Below are 22375 nucleotides of genomic sequence, written 5' to 3' on the forward strand. Positions count from 1 at the left end.
AAGGTTGGTGCAAATGAGCGTATTAAGAGCAGCCTGTCAGCTGAATTTACTTAATTTTCTGGTACCCACATATATGAAAACATCTGTCATATTGTTTTGCTGATAAATCCCATTGTCAGTAACCACATGCCGTTATAATTCTGTAATACTCAATATCTGCCATATTGTGCATGCGGGTTTGTTTATTGTGAAGACCGGCGTCGCATTTTCGTGACGTCAAAATGCGTAACCGTCTAATTTAGTGTGTCGCACTTTCGACACCGAACTTTTTACTCAGTTAATTAAATTTCAAAACGTGACTACCGCGTCGTGCCGCAGATTATACAGTATATCCTGCGATTCATCCTAGTTTAACCATGAATAATTTCTTACGTACATGTATACATTTCGATAAATTGGCCTGACGCTTAACGCTACTAAGCTAGCATAGAAGCTCATGGTTAGCATGTCCTCTGTCAGCATCTACAACATCAAGAAGTAAAGTCAGTAACTGCAGTTAACTAACCGGACAACAGGGAGATGTCTGCTAGTAAAAGGTTGTTTTCCTCTGTAAAGCCGAGATGTTTGTGGACCTACTTGCGCAGGAGTGTTACAACATGGTCACCGGTTGGTGCTGCTTTCAATGCCAGACCCCACAAGAGACTGGACCTGTTCGAGAAAAACGTGGTCAGTATTAACTTCTCGAAGCTGTCATTATATATTTATAATGTTTGATAAATACTAATGTAAGTCAAGTTAAACATGACTGTGTGTCATTGTGTGACTGCAGGGTTTGTTTGGAGTGCCTGAGCTGAGTTCCCCATCAGGCTTCCAAGTGGCTACAAGTAAAGCTCTAGAAAAAACACAACTCCTGGTTGAGAAAGCATGTTCTTGCACACCTGGAGTTGACACTATCACAGCTTTTGACCAGCTCTCAGATGGACTTTGTAAAGTCGCAGACCTGGTAAGTTCAGTTTGTCTAGTTTGTTCAGTGTCTGCCTGACATTTACATTGATATTGTTTCTTTTCCCCCATAATCCAGGCAGATTTTATCAAAGTTGCACATCCGGATCCGGCGTACCGTGAGGCCGCGGAGAAAACCTGCATTGAGATCGGCACAGTCGTGGAGAAGTCAGTCATCATGCCATCAAAATTGTCATCAGTCATAGTCGACATTTCGATGTCTGTGTTTCAGATTGAACACAAATGTGGAGCTCTGCAAGAGTTTGAAGAATTTGCTGGATGACCCAGATGTTGTGGCTCAGCTGGATCCGGACACAAGGTGAGCGTCCCGTTCCTTTCTTACCTTGAATTCACCAATTCATGAAACGTGTGGAATCACTGTTCTTTCTTTTGTAGGAGAGTGGCAGAGTTGTTCATGTTTGATTTTGAAATCAGCGGGATTCACCTGGATGAGAAACTGGTGAGAGACTTGTTGGACGTGGATAAGTTTTCTATTCTGGAATAGGGGTGTGTATTGGCAAGAATGTGGCGATACGATATGTATCACGATACTAGGCTCACGATACGATATATCACGATACTCTTAACAAGGCGATATTTTTTGTTTTTCTTGTAGTTAAAGATTATTTCTTGGGAAAACTGAATTACACCTTATTTTATTTTATTTTATTTTATTTGTTATGCTGTATCACAAACTTTCCTTTGTAAAAACTTAAAGTGTAGCATTTGGATAAATAAAGCTTTAACATCCAGCTTTAAATTTACAAATAATTTAATTTAATTTAATTTAATTTAATTTAATTTAATTTAATTTAATTTAATTTAATTTAATTTAATTTAATTTAATTTAATTTGTTATGCTGTATCACAAACTTTCCTCTGTAAAAACTTAAAGTGTAGCATTTGGATGAATAAAGCTTTAACATCCAGCTTTAAATTTACAAAAAATATATATTTTATTTTATTTTATTTTAAATGATGTCTCAAGATCCTGCTCAAATGTTGACATTCTATCAGCTTTGAAAAAATGCAGGGTATACGGTCCCTGACTTATCCACCATCAGAAGAGTATTTTTGTGGAACAAAGTAACTAACAATAGTATACATTCGGCTCAGCATGTCTTCGGTAGGGGTGTGTATTGGCAACAATCTGGCGATACGATACGTATCACTATATGAGGCTCACGATACAATCTCTCATGATACTGTTAACGAGGCGATAATTTTTTTGTGTTTCTTGTTGTTAAAGATTATTTCCATTTCATCCATTTGGATAAATAAAGCTTTAACATCCAGCTTTGAATGTACAAAAAAATTTAATTTTAATTTTAATTTTGTCTCAAGATCCTGCTCAAATGTTCACATTCTATTAGCTGGGAAAAAATGCAGAGTATACAATCCCTGACTTATCCACCATCAGAAGAGTATTTTTGTGGAACAAAGTAACTAACAATACATAGTAATCATAGTAATGAAAAAAAATTATATTTTCATATTCCAGGTATTTTTTTAAAAAGACAATTTTTTGATATCATGCCATTCAAATTTTTAACTTATTATACATTTTAAGAAATTTTAAGAAATCTTCCATAAGTGAGTCAAAAATGAGTCGATCAGGTTGTTTTCTTGAAATATCTTTTGGAATGAATTTTTTTTATCATTTCATATTCCAGGTATTTCTTTAAAAAGACATGTTTTTGATATCATGCCATTCACATTTTTAACTTACCTTTTATAAATTTTAAGAAATTTTAGTTTTTGTGTTACTACCCCAACCTTCCATAAGTGGGTCAAAAATGACCCGGTCAGGTTGTTTTCTTGAAATATCTTCATAATGAAAATTTTTTATCATTTCATATTCCAGGTATTCCTAAAAAAAACATGTTTTTGATATCATGCCATTCACATTTTTGACTTACTTTTTATACATCTTAAGAAATTTTAAGAAATCTTCCATAAGTGGGTCAAAAATGACTCGGTCAGGTTGTTTTCTTGAAATATCTTTGTAATGAATTTTTTTTTCTTTTCATATTCCAGGTATTTCTTTAAAAAGACATGTTTTTGATATCATGCCATTCACATTTTTAACTTACCTTTTATATATTTTAAGAAATTTTAAGAAGTCTGCCATAAGTGGGTCAAAAATGACCCTCATGTATTTTCTATGGAATCCAATAGGAACCTTTGATTCTTATCAACTTTGGCTGTCCGGAATAAATGAACTGTAGACCACATAGACTATATCAGAAGTGCCACCCCTCAGGAAGATGATTTTACACATAAAGTGCTAATACGACAAGTATTATCTTCATATAATATTGTGCATGTGTCTTTCATGACTGTTAGTATTATCAACAAATGAGCCTACTTTATAACTAGCTGACACTAGCTGGCTAACATTACTATATGTATTGTTGGCTGGTTGAAATCATTCTTGTGTGGTCCTAAATATAATACTAAATATCATACAAGTGATTATTCCTAACCAAAATGGAAAAAAATGGTCATAAAAAGGCATTGATTGTAGTATGGGTGATTTTTGATCCACTTATGGAAGAGTGTAGGGTCCAGTCACTCGTGCATCGAAGGGTTAAAATGGTGGAAAAATAGTCTGGGACTTTTATCATCATTAATGGGGTGTCATCTTTTTTTCCACAGAGGAAAGAGGCGGTTGCTCTCCACGTGAAGCTCTTAGATCTTAACAACGAGTTCCTGGTGGGCTCTCACATGCCTAACAGAATTGCCAGGTCTTCCATCCCCGAGCATCTTCACTTGCACTTTGCTAGCGAGGGGAGCTTTGTGCAAATCGGAGGACTCCACGCGGACGCGCCTGATGATTTGGTTTGTGCACTTGAATGCAACATTTTCTACTATTACACAGCAGGGGGCGCCTTTGCCTCATAGCTGTTTTTTTTTTTGTTTTTTTTTTGGCTATTGCAGGTTCGAGAAATCGCCTACAGGATTTACCTCTACCCAAACGCAGATCTGATGGAGTGTCTGGAGGAGCTTCTGAGATGCAGATACAAGCTAGCCAGGCTAGTGGGATACGACACGTACGGACACAGAGCCCTGAAGGGAACCATGGCAACGACACCAGGTTGAGTCATGACCCCGCCCGTTACTATTATTATAACCTGCAATAATTAATGTGCCACTTTCATAAGGGAAACAGTAATTATTTACACACAAGCCCTATAAGTTGTTTTATTTCATGTGTGGTTATGATTATGATTTTGTGCCTTGCAGAGACGGTGATGAGCTTTCTTCAGTTGTTGACAAACAAGCTATCCGACAGGTACACTCCCTACGCCCTCCCTAAAAATCTGTCTGGGACTCTAACATTGACAAAAACTTAACGTACACCAGGACAATCTAATGAGAGGCGATTCACGCGCTGTATGAAATTCCAATATAAAATAATAATTACATAAATTCCTACAGCTCTGATAAAACATTAATTTTTATTTTTCTGCACAAAATAAGATGAAAAATTAATAAACAAATCAGGAATAAAGAAAATAAATCAATCAGTAATAAATAAATATAATAATAATAATAAAAACTTAAGAAAGCACATATAGTTGGTGGGTAGACAAATGATTTATTTCAGATTAAAATGAACAAAGCATTATTAGAGCCCTGTAGACATGACAAAACACGACTATAGTCACATTTATACTCTTTTTATTTACAACATATTGCGCAACTGCAGGGTCTTGAGACACATGCTAACTCGCAAACTAGACAGCTAGCGACCTAAACGGTAGCCTCCAAGTTATTTCCTTTCAACTTAATTAGCCAAAAACTTACCACTTCCACACGGATAGGGAGGATAACTATTAACAGTTATTTAACCTTTAACATGAACATGAATCAAACGTAATAATTTTTTCTGGGTACATGATACCATACAGCATCCATATCAAACTTTAACATTAAACTTTCATATCAAGGCGGGGGCCTCAAAGTAGTGTCCTGCGGGCCACATTTGGCCCGCGGGCCGCGTGTTTGAGACCCCTGCTTTATAGTCAATACAGTCAAAACCGACCCTAACAATACAGTGGTCATAATTTCAACCAGACCGTTTTAAAATGTAGTAAAAAATATTTTTTTTTATTTTATTTAGTTGAAATAGTTTCCTGACAAAGTCAAATAGCCTTGATGCAGTAAACAAATGTTATGTGATTCTTGTTATGCATTAAAATATAAAACAAGTCGGTGCTGACCCTTACACAAGAGGAGGGTTAAATTGGGGGGGGTGAAAACATTCCAGTCCCAGACAAAAAAGAACTGAGAATACTGGGCCGCACGATGGTAAAGTGGTTACTATTTCGGCCTCCCCCATTCAAAAAACATGCTAGGTTAATTGGCTACTCCAAATTGTCCATTGGTATGACTGTGAGTGTGACAAAAAAAAATTAAAAAATGTAAAAAAAAATTTAAATTTAAAAAAAATTAAAATATATATTTTTTTTATTTTAAAAATTAAATTAAAAAAAAATAAAAAAAATAGGTATTAGGTAAAAAAAAAAGGTATGAATGTGGGTGGGAATGCTCGTTTGTCTATATGTGCCCTGGGATAGGCTCCAGCATACCACCGTGACTCTATTGAGGATAAGCGGAATAGAAAATGAATTGATGGAATATGAGTGCTGTGAGGTATTAATTTACCCATGCAATGTACAGTACATGAATACTATGTGTATGCAGTTCATAGTACAGAATGATGTACTGCAGTTCTACATCACTGCAAATCATGAAATCATATTTCAATATTTGTTTTTTTTTCCTCTCATTGTCACAGAACAGCCAAAGACTTCAAAATGATGCGAGACATGAAGAAAAAACTGAATCCTCGGAATTCTGTAGGTGTTCCCGTCATGACCACGTCAACGTACTTATATAGGAATATGTAGGAAGTGATGTGTGTTTTGACACAGGAGCTGATGCCGTGGGACCACCCCTACCTCAGTGGAGTCTTGCGTGCCGAGAGGTGAGTTTCCGCCATTTTGAGGAAGCATGTCTTGGTAATACTCCACTCCTGTGTTTCCAAGTGGTGCAGGCTAATATTTTATATTTATTATTTTATTTATATTTATTTCAATTTGCTTTGACATAACCATCAAAATATTATTACAGTTGCATATATTGAAGGGCATCATCCATTTTTCGGCAGCCTTTTTTGTACTTTCTCACCACTAATCTGAGACTCTGAATAATAATCATTGCGAATATTATATATAATATAATTTGATTTAGTTTGGATGGAAGTCGACTCGGGGATCTCCAATAATATCGACCCACTGATATTGTTTTATATTATGACAAAAATGAGAACTCAAATCATATATGTATCTGTTTTTATGCCGGTAATGATACTGACGGGTCATGATGAATTGACCCACACAGCAACAATATTTAATTTCATTTTTTTGAACATGCATCAGATTCCAATTGAGTGCATCCCATAATCAGTTCCCAGTTCCACATGTCCAAAAGGAGTAGGAAGAAGCAAAGCTTATTAAATCCTACCCCTCCATCTGGTACTTTTACAATCAGTAACTGTTACTTTTGTTCACTTCCTGCTTTCATAATATAATTGAAGCTATTTATTTATTATTTGTATTTTTTAATTAATTTTTAATATTTTTTAAATTATTCTTTAATATTTTGTAATTAATTTTTAATATTTTGTAATTAATTTTTAATATTTTGTAATTAATTTTTAATTTTTTTTTAATTTTAATGACTGGTTGAAGACTCTTCATCCTTGTATTTAGCAAACATCAACGGCTTGTATTGTTTCTTGAATTGGCTCATCTCAGATTCCAATTGAGTGCATCCCATAATCAGTTCCCAGTTCCACATGTCCAAAAAGGAGTAGGAAGAAGCAAAGCTTATTAAATCCTACCCCTCCATCTGGTACTTTTACAATCAGTAACTGTTACATTTGTTCACTTCCTGCTTTCATAATATAATTGAAGCTATTTATTTATTAATTTGTATTTTTAATTAATTTTTAATATTTTTTACATATTTTTTTGTATTTTTTAAATTAATTTTTACTATTGTTTATTATTTTTACATATTTTTTAATTAATTTTTTATATTTTTTTACTTTTAATTTTAATGACTGGTTGAAGACTCTTCATCGTTGTATTTAGCAAACATCAACTTCTTGTATTGTTTCTTGAATTGGCTCATCTCAGATTCCAATTGAGTGCATCCCATAATCAGTTCCCAGTTCCACATGTCCAAAAAGGAGTAGGAAGAAGCAAAGCTTATTAAATCCTACCCCTCCATCTGGTACTTTTACAATCAGTAACTGTTACATTTGTTCACTTCCTGCTTTCCTAATATAATTGAAGCTATGTATTTATTAATTGGTATTATTTTTTATTAAATTTTGATATTTTGTATTATTTTTTAATATTTTTAATTAATTTTAATATTTTTTAATAATTTTGTTATTAATTTTTAATATTTTATATATTTTTTAAATTAAATTAATTTTTAATATTTTTAATAATTTTCTATTACTTTTTTATATGTATTTTTAAAATATATTTTTAATTAATTTTTAATTATTTGTATTTTTTAAATATTTTAAATTTTTAACATTTTTAATTAATTTAAAATATTTTTTTTTATTTTAATGATTGGATGTTGTGGTTTTTTGGTTAAGATACAACATCGAACCCAGTCTGTACAGCCCCTACTTCTCCCTGGGGGCCTGCATGGAGGGCTTGAACATCCTCTTCTCTCGGCTCTACGGCCTTTCCCTCATGTCCGAACACCCCAGCGCCGGAGAAGTGTGGAGCGATGATGTCCGTAAACTGGTAAGACACTGTGGCTGCTCATTCAATCATGAGGTGTTCACTGATGTTCTGACTGTTGTTTTCCTTTGTGTGTCTTTCCAGGCTGTTGTTCATGAAACAGAGGGGTTACTCGGATACATTTACTGCGACTTCTTCCACCGGCAAAACAAACCTAATCAGGTGGGCACGCACACTTTACCATCAAGTCACGATCCCTTACTAAGCCACCATCTTCTCCAAATACAGGATTGTCACTTCACCATCCGTGGAGGTCGTTGGTGCCAGGAAACGGGCCAGTATCAGCTGCCCATCGTGGTGCTGATGCTGAGCCTCCCGCATCCCACTCGAAATGCACCCACACTGCTCTCTCCCGGCATGATGGAGAACCTCTTCCACGAGATGGGTCATGCCATGCATTCCATGCTGGGACGCACTCGATACCAGCATGTCACGGGTGCGCTCGCCACATTTAATAAAGCTATACATCGATATTAATTGTCTTGTCTGCGCTGTAGGAACCAGATGTGCGACCGACTTTGCCGAAGTGCCCTCCATCCTCATGGAGTACTTCGCCACCGACTACCGAGTCGTCAACCAGTTTGCACGCCATTATGAAACCGGACAGGTACACTCGGAAAAGGCGTCATGAAATGTGTCTAATCATAATCATAATTGTCACTCTGATGATGATGATGATGATGATGATGATGACCGGTGATGGCTTTTTCCGCCTGACAGCCCCTGCCTGAGAGTATGGTGGCTCGTCTGTGTGAGTCGAAGAAGATGTGCGGCGCTGCAGACACGCAATTGCAGGTATGCCAATCAACCCGTCAATCAAAAGTAGTAATGTGTCGCCGTGTAAGTAGCTGTACGCCTTTTTTTTTTTTTTTACCACATCAATGTTGGTATATCGGCCCGTTCTACTGTTAACCCTTAGGTCAGGTTGTTTTCTTGGAATGTCTTTGTAATGAAATTTTTTTTAATTTTAATTTTTTAAATTAAAAAAAAAATTTTTTTAATTTTTTTATCATATAAAAAAAAATTCATTTCTCAAAAAACATATTCCAGGTATTCCTCAAAAAACATGTTTTTGATATGCCATTCACATTTTTAACTTACCTTTTATACATTTTAAGAAATTGTAGTTTTTGTGTTACTACCCCAACCTTCCATAAGTGGGTCAAAAATGACCCGGTCAGGTTGTTTTATTGAAATATCTTCATTTCATATTCCAGGTATTCCTCAAAAATCATATTTTGACATCATGCTATTCACATTTTTAACTTATCTTTTATACATTTTAAGAAATTTTAGTTTTTGTGTTACTACCCCAACCTTCCATAAGTGGGTCAAAAATGACCCGGTCAGGTTGTTTTCTTGAAATATCTTTGTAATTAAATATTGTTATCATCTCATATTCCAGGTATTCCTCAAAAATCATATTTTTGATATCATGCCATTCCCATTTTTAACTTCCCTTTATGCAACACACAATGGATCCTCCCATTTTCTATTGTTGTACAGGGTCATTTTCTTTTTCAAAGATGTAAAAAAGTGAAAAATGAAGATGTTTCTAACATGAAATCATTCTTGTGTGGTCCTAAATATAATACTAAATATCATACAAGTGATTATTCCTAACCAAAATGGCTAAATTGTCATAAAAAGGCATTGATTCTAGTATGGGTGATTTTGGAGCCACTTATGGAAGAGTGGAGGGTCCAGTCACTCGTGCATCGAAGGGTTAAACATACAATCTATTATCCCATGACAGATTTTCTACGCTGCCCTGGACCAGATTTACCACGGCAAACCTCAAAATCGCTCTACCACTGAAATCCTACAGGAGATGCAGCAGAAGTTCTACGGCTTGCCTTATACACCAAATACAGTAGGTTTTCTTTTTCATTTGAACATGCATCAGATTCCAATTGAGTGCATCCCATAATCAGTTCCCAGTTCCACATGTCCAAAAGGAGTAGGAAGAAGCAAAGCTTATTAAATCCTACCCCTCCATCTGGTACTTTTACAATCACTAATTGTTACATTTGTTCACTTCCTGCTTTCCTAATATGGTTTAAGGTTTTTTTTGTTTTTTTTTTATTTTTTTTTTGTCTTGTACCGAAGTAGGAGGTGATACAACCATCCAATGCCATAATGGGTACCATAGTAAGTGTCAATATAGTGATATATATAGCACATCATGACTGGTTCAAGACTCTTCATCCTTTTTTTTAGCAAATTTAATTTATTTATTCATTTATTTTATAAATTTTTATAATTTTTTTTTGTTTTTAATATATATTTTTTTAATTTTTAATGATTTTATTTTTAATTTAATGATTTTGTCTGTACTCCCTCCGGAACAAAAAGCAGTGGTATCATTTGCAAGTAATACCAGATTTAAGTCTTTAGTAACTTTGGAGATATCATTGATGTACAAGTTGAACAGTTTTGGCCCCAGTATTGACCCCTGGGGAACTCCGCACTTAATATATGAACTTGCAGATGTGTATTATCCCTTTCATTGTTTATTTGGGGAAAAATTTATTTGGTTAGCATTCATTTCAGGTAAAGTTGCATTTTCTCAATACTTCTGTCGACTTAGTGTATTTATACAGCGCCAATGCTGTATCAAGCTCTACTGAGGAGTAATTGTCCTGCTTTTTGGATGCTTTCTTTTTCAGTCCCAGCACAGTAAAAAGATTAAAGCTATACTATAAATTTTCCCTAAGCTGAGATCTCCTTTGAATGAGTTCTCCCCGGGGGAAATATTTGAAAGTGTTCTTCCAGGTCCCTTTGAATGAAAGAAAAAGCTCTGTATTTTCCCCGTACATTTGCAGCTGTGGGCAATGGGGGGGAGGAAGCCAGGAAGGGAGAAGGGGAGTCGAAAACAAAGTCATGACGCAGATGGGGAACGACCTTCATGGAGCGTTTGCTCAGGACTATAATTATCTGCATCGTGAAAAGAGATTACAGAGTCTTTGCTTGGATTTTATTATCCTGGTCAGCATTTTTTGCCCACGTTTCAGCTTGTGCTGCTCTAGAGCAGGGGTCTCAAACTCAATTTACCTGGGGGCCACTGGAGCTAGGGTCTGGGTGAGACTGGGCCGCATCAGGTTTTCCAAAAAAAACAAAAAAATTAAAAAAACTTCGCTTTAGTTCCAATTTTCTACAAGAAAAGCTCTGATAAAACATTCCACTGTTCTCAAATATCTTACTTTTTATTTTTCTACACAAAATAAGATGAAAAATAAATAAACAAATCAAGAATAAAGAAAATCAATCAATCAGTAATAAATAAATAAATATAATAATAATAATAATAAAACAGCAAATAATAAAAACTTGTTGGTGGGTAGACAAATGATTTTTTTCAGATTAAAATGAACAAAGCATTATTAGAGCCCTGTAGACATGACAAAACACGACTATAGTCACATTTATACTCTTTTTATTTACAACATATTGCGCAACTGCAGGGTCTTGAGACACATGCTAACTCGCAAACTAGAGAGCTAGCCACCTAAACGGTAGCCTTCAAGTTATTTCCTTTCAACTTAAAATAGCCAAAAACTTACCACTTCCACACGGATAGGGAGGATAACTATTAACAGTTATTTAACCTTTAACATGAACATGAATCAAACGTAATAATTTTTTCTGGGTACATGATACCATACAGCATCCATATCAAACTTGCGCGGTCCGCACGAACATTAAACTTTCATATCAAGGCAGGGGCCTCAAACTAGTGTCCTGCGGGCCACATTTGGCTCGTGGGCCGCGTGTTTGAGACCCCTGCTATATGATATCATGTACCCAGAAAAATTGTTTACGTTTGATTAACGTTCATGTAAAAGGTTAAATAACTGTTAATAGTTATCCTCCCTATCCGTGTGGAAGTGGTAAGTTTTTGGCTTTTTTAAGTTTAAAGGAAATAACTTGGAGGCTGCTGTTAAGGTCGCTAGCTCTCTAGTTTGCGAGAACAGTGGAATGTTTTATCAGAGCTTTTCTTGTAGAAAATCGGAACCAAAGCACTGAAAAAGTTTGTATATTTTTCTGTTTTTAATAATTGCGTTATTTTTTTTGGGGGGGGGGGGGACCTGATGCAGCCCAGTTTCACCCAGACCTTAGCTCCAGTGGCCCCCAAGTAAATTGAGTTTGAGACCCCTGTTGTAGAAACACCTCTCAGGACTGGTGTCTTCAGCTAAGTAAACACTAGCATAGCCAATAAGTCACGGAGAGACGTATTCTAAACATTCTGACGTGTGTGTGTGTAGATTAGAGAGGAATCGGATCAACACCGACCACATGGTCAACTTGTTAAATTCCCCCCCTTCTCCTTATTAGTGCATAGATACAATCATTTTTCATGTACAAGTGTTCCCAATTTTATGAGTGAAGAATCTTTGATAAAACTACTGTAGGACTACAAATCATTATGATGGTCTACAGCCTTTAATGTGTTTTTTTTAACCATGGCAGCTGCTGTCTTTCCAAAGTGACTGAATTCCCCAGCAGTTCCCATTAGTGGAGATCATAAGAGATCCGTAAGTGAAAGAACCCTCAGGCGATTGCAGACAGACAAGATTCCTACTATTTTGGAATTTCAATGTTTTGTCCTGGGCTGCACGGTGGTTGAGTGTGTTAGCGTGCAGACCTCACAGTTAGGAGACCAGGGTTCAATTCCACCCTCGGTTATCTCTGTGTGGAGTTTGCATGTTCTCCCCGTGCATGCGTGGGTTTTCTCCGGGTACTCCGGTTTCCTCCCACATTCCAAAAACATGCTAGGTTAATTAGCCACTCCAAATTGTCCATAGGTATGAATGAGTGTGACAAAAAAAAACAATAATAATAAAAATCAATAAAATAAAAATTAAATTAAAGAATAATAAAAATAAATGAAATAAAAATAAAATAAAAAATATTAAAATTAATGAAAAAATGGTTGTTTGTCTATATGTGACCTGTGATTGGCTGGCCACCAGTCCAGGGTGTAACCCGCCAAAAAAAATTAAATTAAAAATTAAAATAAAAAATTAAACAAAAAGAATAAAAATCAATTAAATTAAATTAAATTAAAAATAAATATAAATAAATAAATAAATAAATAAATAAAAATTATTTAAATTAATTAAAAAAATGGTTGTTTGTCTATATGTGCCCTGTGATTGGCTGGCCACCAGTCCAGGGTGTACCCCGCCTCTTGCCTGAAAACAGCTGGGATAGGCTCCAGCACCCGCCCGCCACGCTTGTGAGGATAAGCGGTAGAAAATGAATGAATGATTATTAGAGACCTCTCAACATGAAATAACACCCCTATAGTCACTTTTACACATATTTACATAACAGACAATAATACATACAAGGCATAAACAATTAAGACTTAAAATTTACATTTTTTGGAATGTTTATGTTCAGTTCCTCCCACATTCCATGCTAGGTTAATTAGCGACTCCAAATTGTCCATAGGTATGAATGTGAGTGTGAATGGTTGTTTGTCTATATGTGCCCTGTGATTGGCTGGCCACCAGTCCAGGGTGTACCCCGCCTCTCGCCCGAAGACAGCTGGGATAGGCTCCAGCACCTCCCGCGACCCTTGTGAGGAAAAGCGGTAGAAAATGAATGAATGAATTAAATGTTTTGTTTTGAAACTGAGCTCCCAGCTTGTGTGTTAGCATGTGTCAGCGTTATTGGAGGAAAATCGAACAATAAAATCATCCAATCAAGTAAAAGAGGAGAAGAAACATGTGAATATAAAACCACTTGTTTTAGTGGAATGTCTTATTTTATGCACAGGCCTGGCAGCTGAGATTCAGCCATCTGATTGGTTACGGGGCCAAATACTATTCATACCTCATGTCCAGAGCTGTGGCCTCCATGGTGTGGAAGCAGTGCTTCCTTCAGGATCCTTTAAATAGGTGAGGTAGCAGTTTTCCAGACATGTTGGTGAAGGCTAATTTCCTCATTGCTGTGTGTGTGTGTGTGTGTGTGTGTGTGTGTTTCAGGGACATGGGTGAGCGTTATCGTCGAGAGATGCTAGCCCATGGAGGAGCCAAGGAGCCAATGCTGATGGTAGAAGGTAACACACACTTCATTACTAGCCACGTTTACATGAGGAGTTTTTCTCCTTCCGAATGCAATGGTATACATGGAAAGGAATATTCCAATCGCGTGTCTACATATAATCAACCAGAATAGTCAATGGGGCATGCCCAGTAAAACATAAACACCAACAGGAGTTTTTCAATGGGGCATGCCCAGTAAAACAAACACCAACAGGAGTTTTTCTCTTTCACAATGAAATCTTTCCAGGAGTTTTTCAATGGGGCATGCCCAGTAAAACGTAAACACCAACAGGAGTTTTTCAATGGGGCATGCCCAGTAAAACATAAACACCAACGGGAGTTTTTCTCTTTCACAATGAAATCTTTCCAGGAGTTTTTCAATGGGGCATGCCCAGTAAAACGTAAACACCAACAGGAGTTTTTCAATGGGGCATGCCCAGTAAAACATAAACACCAACAGGAGTTTTTCTCTTTCACAATGAAATCTTTCCAGGAGTTTTTCAATGGGGCATGCCCAGTAAAACGTAAACACCAACAGGAGTTTTTCAATGGGGCATGCCCAGTAAAACATAAACACCAACAGGAGTTTTTCTCTTTCACAATGAAATCTTTCCAGGAGTTTTTCAATGGGGCATGCCCAGTAAAACGTAAACACCAACAGGAGTTTTTCAATGGGGCATGCCCAGTAAAACATAAACACCAACAGGAGTTTTTCTCTTTCACAATGAAATCTTTCCAGTTTTTCAATGGGGCATGCCCAGTAAAACGTAAACACCAACAGGAGTTTTTCAATGGGGCATGCCCAGTAAAACATAAACACCAACAGGAGTTTTTCTCTTTCACAATGAAATCTTTCCAGGAGTTTTTCAATGGGGCATGCCCAGTAAAACGTAAACACCAACAGGAGTTTTTCAATGGGGCATGCCCAGTAAAACATAAACACCAACAGGAGTTTTTCTCTTTCACAATGAAATCTTTCCAGGAGTTTTTCAATGGGGCATGCCCAGTAAAACGTAAACACCAACATCACGTGATACCGACTTCTTGGAGTTTTTCTTTCACTTGTTGGAATAACTCCGTATTGCCAGTTTTTCCTTCGTCCAGTTTTGAAATTTAGTTTGAATCAAAAACAAACTTTCCTTAGCAGTCCAGTGCCGATTGCTGGCCTCCATTTTTAATCGAAGAACGTCGGGAGCTGCGTATATATATAAGAAAAAGATAATAATAAAATATTAATAAATATATACATAATATAGTTTTTCAGTGCTTTGGTTCTTTGCAAAAGCTCTGATAAAACATTAAATTATAATAAATTATTATAAATTAATTTTTATTTTTTATTAAATTATTAAATAAATGCGTAATGTTAATTTTTTTTTTGACACAAAATAAGATGGCAAAATAAATAAGCAAATCAAAAAACAAATTAAACAAATTCAACTTTCATATCAAGGCGGGGGCCTCAAACGGCTCGAGGGCCGTGAGTTTGAGACCCCTGGTTTAGATTGTGTTCCACAGATGGCGCTAATGCACACGAAAGCTGCTTGCCAACCGCCAATAAACAACAGAAGAAGAAAAACACCACAAATAAGAACGCCGTCAACGTTCCGTTTGAGCGGGTACAAGATACCTCAATCGGATTGGGGAAAGGAATATTCCACCCCTGGGAATCCCATTATATATTCATTGGGATTGGCACTTTTCTTTGGGAATGAGGTGTATACAAAGGTTACATTCTTTCCGTTTGAGCAAATAACCCAAATGGAATTGGAATATTTGGCTCCATGTAAACGGAAAGATGACCAACAAATAATGGCGGTCGCTCAATATAATGGAAAAAGTATAGCAATGTTTGTGGTATAAGTACTGCATGTGTGGTGAAAGTGTACATGATTAGGAAAAAAAGTGTCAGTTAGGTCCATTAGCTCCCCACGGCTGTTAGTCAGGTTTAGCAATGAAGTCATTAGTTGTCCACATTTCCAGGTGGGGCATCCAGGGTGTGGACTCTTGTGTTTAGCAGGTCAACACACCTCTCCAGCTTCTTCTCTGGGAGATTTGCCCGCTCCCAAATAATGATGACGTTAATGAATTTTAAAAGTTGCTCATTCAACATGTTTTGGAACAACAGAGCCTAAATGCTAAATGCGCTCAGTTTGTTCATTTCACTGTCTGTGTTTGAAGAGGATGAGTCCCACTTAATGACTTTGCGTGTGTGAGAACCGTTTGGGTGTTTTGCTTGAACGATTTCAAAAGAACGCGTTCATTGAACACTTTTCCTAAGAATGTTGAATTGGACACAATGTAATTAAAATAACACAAAATAAAACAAAATGACATACGAAATGAAACAAAACGAAATGAAATGAAATGAAAATTAATTTAAATTGTGACTAAAAATAATTTTAATTTTAATTTTAATTTTAATTTTAATTTTAATTTTAATTTTAATTTTAATTTTAATTTTAATTTTAATTTTAATTTTAATTTTAATTTTAATTTTAATTTTAATTTTAATTTTAATTTATTTCACTGTCTGTGTTTGAAGAGGACAAGTCCCACTTAATGACTTTGCGTGTGTGAGAACCGTTTGCGTGTTGGGCTTGAACGATTTCAAAATAGTTCATTGAACACATTTTGTTTTCCTGAGAATGTTGAAATTAAAAATAAAATAAAATAAAATAAAATAAAATTGAAATGAAATGAAACGAAACAAAAATTAATTTAGATTGTGACTAAAATTAATTTTTCAAATTAAAATTATTTTAATTAAATTTTAAAATTAAAATGTAATTTAAGTTTTAAATAATTAATTAATTTTAATTTTCATTAAAAAAATTTAAATTTTCATTTTAATTTTAATTTAAAAAAAACAGAACCGGAAATACTCGCAAGTGTGACCAACCAAAGCGGAGTGGGCTTACCCGGAGGCGGGCCGGGGGTAGAATACATTAAACAGACCGTTTTCGCAGGAACCACGAAATCAAAAAAAATACAGCTGAATAGGTGCAGATTCTGGAAGAACTAGAAAGCTTTGCATGCTGTTACCGTGTGTAAAAATGTGTACTGTGTGTAAAAATATCCATGTTTTTTGGTTCAGTCTCTTCTCTGAAACCAGTATTGGAAACATATACTAACCGGTCGCTGTGGTGTCGTATTTTTGGCTGAGGAAAAAAAACGTTTGGAGATGAACACGCGCTCTTTGAGGCAAATTAGAAGGTTACAGAAGAATGGAAGTAGGGATACACAGTCCAGATCCACACAATCCTGTCAAACAAAGGTCCTTGGAAATGGACCTGTTTAAACTTTCCCTGCTATTCCCTTAAGCGAGGCGTCAGAGTCCGTGAGAGACATGAGCTCAGAGACAAAGTGTGACACGATTTAAAATCAATAAATACATTAAAAATGCATAAATACATTATTAAAAATGCATAAATACATTATTAGAAATTCATGAATACGCTATAAAAATTAATAAATACACTATTAAAATTAATAAATACACTATTAAAAATAATAAAATTAATAGAAATTAATAAAGAAATTATTAAAAATAATAAAATTTGATAGAAATTAATAAAGAAATTATTACAAATAATCAAAAATATAAAAAATAATAAAAATATAAAAAGTAATACAAATATAAAAAATAAAATAATAAAAATGTATACATAAAAGCTTCAATTATATTAGGAAAGCAGGAAGTGAACAAATGTATCAGTTTTCATTTTAATGATTGTAAAAGTACCAGATGGAGGGGTAGGATTTAATAAGCTTAATTAATTTAATTAATTAATTAAAATATAATACAAATATATTGAAAATAATAACAAAAAATATGAAAAATTAATTAAAAAAATAATACCAATTAATAAATAAATAGCTTCAATTATATTAGGAAAGCAGGAAGTGAACAAATGTAACAGTTACTGATTGTAAAAGTACCAGATGGAGGGGTAGGATTTAATAAGCTTTGCTTCTTCCTACTCCTTTTGGACATGTGGAACTGGGAACTGATTATGGGATGCACTCAATTGGAATCTGATGCATGTTTAAATGAAATTAAACCATTACCATGACATAGATCATAACTCATGAACACGTAATGGGAATATTCTTGTGGGAATACCAACCCACAAACAAAGTAGTCTTTCCGTGATAATGACGCAAAATTGCCAAACACTTGATTCTCTCCGCCATGATTGTCAAGAGCTTTCCCACAGCAGTATAAAAAGGGAGTGTCGAGGGTGCGTCCTTTTTAAAAGAGGGCGCCCCTCAGGGAACTACGCCTTGTGGCCAACGTCTTCTCACTTTTTCCACGCTTCTCCAAAAGTGCGGTTTGAGGAAATGGCGGAGGTAGCATCAAAAGATGATGACCTGGTAGCTCAAGACGGCAACTTGAAGAGCACCCAAAAAGCCAGTCAATACTGTTAGTGTTAGTGTACATAATGTAAAAGTACAATATCAAGTTACTGCATGCTTAGATTGACTTGCAAGACTCCAAATGCCCCCAATGAAAGTATTATGAAAGAACGGGAGTACGGCCAAGCCCAGAGGACTTGGGACGTTGTGCTTGGAAACATCTCTCATAAACATTCAAATAAGTTTGACAGAAACTCCACACAAACAGCAATTTTGACCACTAAATATGTTTTTGTTATTTATGGATATTTTGTAGTTATTTGCCATAAATTCTATTTGGCCCACAAAGGGAATTTGGCAATTTTTCTATTTCTGTATGTATGTATTTGTTCCTCAAAAGTTTACATTCCTTACTTTTGTGTGTGTGTTGCAATCATCAAATTGTATTATTATTTTATTTTTTTATTGTTTTATTTTAATTATTATTTTATTATAATTTTATTTTAATTTTATTATTGTTTATACAATTTTATTATTTATTATTATTTATATAATTTTATTTATTATTATTATTTATATAGTTTTTATTTATTATTATTATTTATATATTTTTTTATTATTATTATTATTTATATAATTGTATTATATATTTTATAATTATTATCCTTTATATTTCATTAGGTATTCTTTTATTGTAACTGTTGCACTTTGAGATCATTCATTTGATGTAAAGTGCATTATAAATTACATTTATTATTATTATTATAAAACAATAATGTAATTTTTTACTTTGAACATTTTATAAATTAGTTGTCCCTAGCTTATAGCAGTTAATTGGTTCATGTCCCGACCACGATAAATTAATTTTTTCGACATACTGTGGGCTTCAATGTTAATAAATGAGACATTTAAAAATAATAATAATAAAAATTAATAAAAAAAAATAATAATAACAAAAATTATTTGTTGTGTCTTGAGACACATGCTAACTCGCAAACTAGAGAGCTAGCCACCTAAACGGTAGCCTTCAAGTTATTTCCTTTCAACTTAAATAGCCAAAAACTTACCACTTCCACACGGATAGGGAGGATAACTATTAACAGTTATTTAACCTTTAACATGAACATGAATGAAACGTAATAATTTTTTCTGGGTACATGATACCAACTTTAAACTTTCATATCAAGGCGGGGGCCTCAAACTAGGCCGCGTGTTTGAGACCCCTGCTTTAGAAGTATGAAGCTATGAAGTGTTTCTGGTCCCCAGAGTGCTCATTATGATGGGCTGAGAGCTGTTCGGCGACCACATAGGTCGTCAGTGGACGTGATGGCCATCTCCCGCCACCCTTTTAAGTAAATAAACACCGCCATATTACTCACTGAAATGTTTTTTTTGGGGGGGGGGTGCTGATTGGAATGATAGTAATGTTTTGTCTCCCTCCTCCACACACACCCCCACCCACAACAATCCAATCAGATCCTCCTGAGCGTTGTTGTTGTTGTGGCTACAAGGTTATCTCTGCATTCACGTCCAAACTCGACCACACTTCCTGGGTGAGAAAGTTATTAAACATCCACATTGTCAAAGTAGGCTTAATTATATCTGCAGAATACTACTTATACTATTTTGTTCCATTGGGGAGGGGAGAAGCTTGGTTAGCGTGTTTTTCTGGTAATGGTAATGATTTAATTTCATTTGAACATGCATCAGATTCCAATTGAGTGCATCCCATAATCAGTTCCCAGTTCCACATGTCCAAAAGGAGTAGGAAGAAGCAAAGCTTATTAAATCCGACCCCTCCATCTGGTACTTTTACAATCACTAACTGTTACATTTGTTCACTTCCTGCTTTCCTAACATAATTGAAGTAATTTTTATTTTTATAAATTTTAATTTACATTTGTTCGCTTCCTGCCTTCCTAATATAGTTTAAGTGTATTTTTTTATTTAAAAAAATGATTTTATTTTTGTCCCGTACCAAAGTACTCGGTGATATGAGCATCCAATGCCATAATGTGTACCACAGTAAGTGTCAATATAGTGATATATATCTCCTATATATATCCTGCTTTCCTAAAATAATTGAATTTTAATTAAATTTTAATTTAAAATAAATTTTAATTTACATTTGTTCACTTCCTGCTTTCCTAATATAGTTTAAGTGTATTTTTTTAATGTTTTTTTATTATTTTCTTTTTGTCATGTACCGAAGTACGAGGTGATACGACCATCCAATGACATAATGGGTACCATAGTAAGTGTCAATAACAATCAGTAACTGTTACATTTGTCCACTTCCTGCTTTCTTAATATAGTTTGTTTTATAAAATTATTTTTATGTTTTTAATTTTATTTTATTTTTTTATTTTTGTCACATACCGAATTGCATTGAGAAGTATTGGATGAAGTATTTTGTAGTATTTTAAAGTATTTGTGATTTTAGAAATAAGGAGTTAGTATGTTCTCTGTAGGCGGCATTATGAATTATCCTTACTGACCTTTTTTGCAGTACATTTAGCCAGTGAAGATTGCTTTTATAGTTATTAGCCCATATTTCCACACAATAAGTAAGATATGGTAGAACCAGAGAGCAATAAAGAGTGTGGAGTGATTTCTGATTGAGAACAAATTTTGCTTTGTTCAATATTGAAATATTTCTGGCCACCTTATGTTGTATATTTGTAATATGAGTTAAAAAAAAGTATGGTTAAAACTAAATTAAAACTGCTGTCTTTCATCAACACTGAGGTTTCACTATTAACCCTTAGATGCATAAGTGGGTCAAAAATGACCCGGTCAGGTTGTTTTCTTGAAATATCTTTGTAATGAAAATTTTTTATCATTTCATATTCCAGGTATTCCTCAAAAACATTTTTGATATCATGCCATTGACATTTTTAACTTACCTTTATGCAACACACAATGGATCCTCCCATTTTCTATTGTTGTACGGGGTCATTTTCTTTTTCAAAGATGTAAAAAAGTGAAAAATGAAGATGTTTCTAACATGAAATCATTCTTGTGTGGTCCTAAATATAATACTAAATATCATACAAGTGATTATTCCTAACCAAAATGGCAAAATTGGCATAAAAAGGCATTGATTCTAGTATGGGTGATTTTTGAGCCACTTATGGAAGAGTGTAGGGTCCAGTCACTCGTGCATCTAAGGGTTAAGGAGATCATTGAGGATGCTTCTCACGTGGATTCCTTGTTCCCCAGGGATCCAAGGGATCCCGTGTAACCGTCATGGCGTGTCAGAGGCCCCGACGTTGCGTATCATGTTGTAGCCGTAGGACTGGGTGGAGTGTCGGCTCTGTAAAATGAGACGGTTGTCTTTCTCTTAGCCACTTTTCTGCTCTATAATACACTAATATCCAATTTGTGTGTAAAATTCACTCTGTGAACCTTTTTGCATCTCCAGTCATGCGTGTTTTTGCAGACATATGTGTGTGTGTGTGTGTGTGAGAGAGACCCGCGTGGGGAGAGGGGGGGGTGGGTTCTCGGAGCGCCTATTTACATTGGCAGGTCCACAAGGGGAAAGGGAGCGACTTCAAAGCGAGCGTCCAACTGAAGTGTAAAGTGAGCAAAGGGAGTCGTGCACGCATGAGCTGACTTCCAAAACATGTACACACACACAAACGGTGCACTCGTGTTTACTCAACAACAGTAGTCAACTGTCTAATGGCGATCACATGTGTGTGTATGTGTTCTATTATTCGCCAGCGTTTTTGGTTTTGGTTTTTGAGACACGTTTAAGCATTTTGGATTGAAAGTCATCCAGGGTTCAGACAAGAACACACACCCACAAAGCCTGAAGCAAAAACTTCATACTCAATGATGTGTATCTCATAGCGTGTGTATTGTGTGTTGTGTTACAGGTATGCTGCAACGTCGGCCCACCATGGAGGACTTTGTGGACGCCCTGGTGTCAGAGCTCCAGCCAAATTTTGAGACCTTTATCATGGACTCTGAAAGCTAAAAAAAAAATGCAAATTATGGTTGCAATCAATCCAACTACGGACACTCAAGGATGTCTGAGCAGTATGTGGGGGGCGACATGCACACCTCACCACATCGGAACGAAATGTGTACTGTAGAGATCCTCCCCCCGAGGACTCGAAGTTGGTTTCAAATACAATCATAGAATGAGAACCAGATTGTTTATTCCTGACAATACCTAAT

At 35.3% G+C, this 22375-nt stretch overlaps 1 protein-coding gene across 1 annotated transcript; it reads left to right on the top strand.

Annotated features, from left to right (window-relative positions):
• The first annotated feature begins 217 nt into the window (after positions 1-217).
• Positions 218-22375, top strand: mipepa (mitochondrial intermediate peptidase a). The gene is made up of 19 exons (XM_058079289.2): positions 218-666; positions 770-943; positions 1022-1110; positions 1175-1261; positions 1339-1402; positions 3601-3783; positions 3883-4039; positions 4189-4237; positions 5747-5807; positions 5883-5935; positions 7628-7781; positions 7863-7940; positions 8007-8214; positions 8276-8385; positions 8499-8573; positions 9535-9651; positions 13563-13684; positions 13772-13845; positions 22072-22375. The coding sequence occupies exons 1-19, from the start codon at positions 520-522 to the stop codon at positions 22170-22172; spliced, it is 2103 nt and encodes a 700-aa protein (XP_057935272.2). The 5' UTR covers positions 218-519; the 3' UTR covers positions 22173-22375.

Source organism: Doryrhamphus excisus, linkage group LG8 (assembly GCF_037039965.1).
Source record: "Doryrhamphus excisus strain RoL-2023G ecotype Guam linkage group LG8, RoL_Dexc_Guam_v1.1, whole genome shotgun sequence".
Classification (NCBI taxonomy): domain Eukaryota; kingdom Metazoa; phylum Chordata; class Actinopteri; order Syngnathiformes; family Syngnathidae; genus Doryrhamphus; species Doryrhamphus excisus.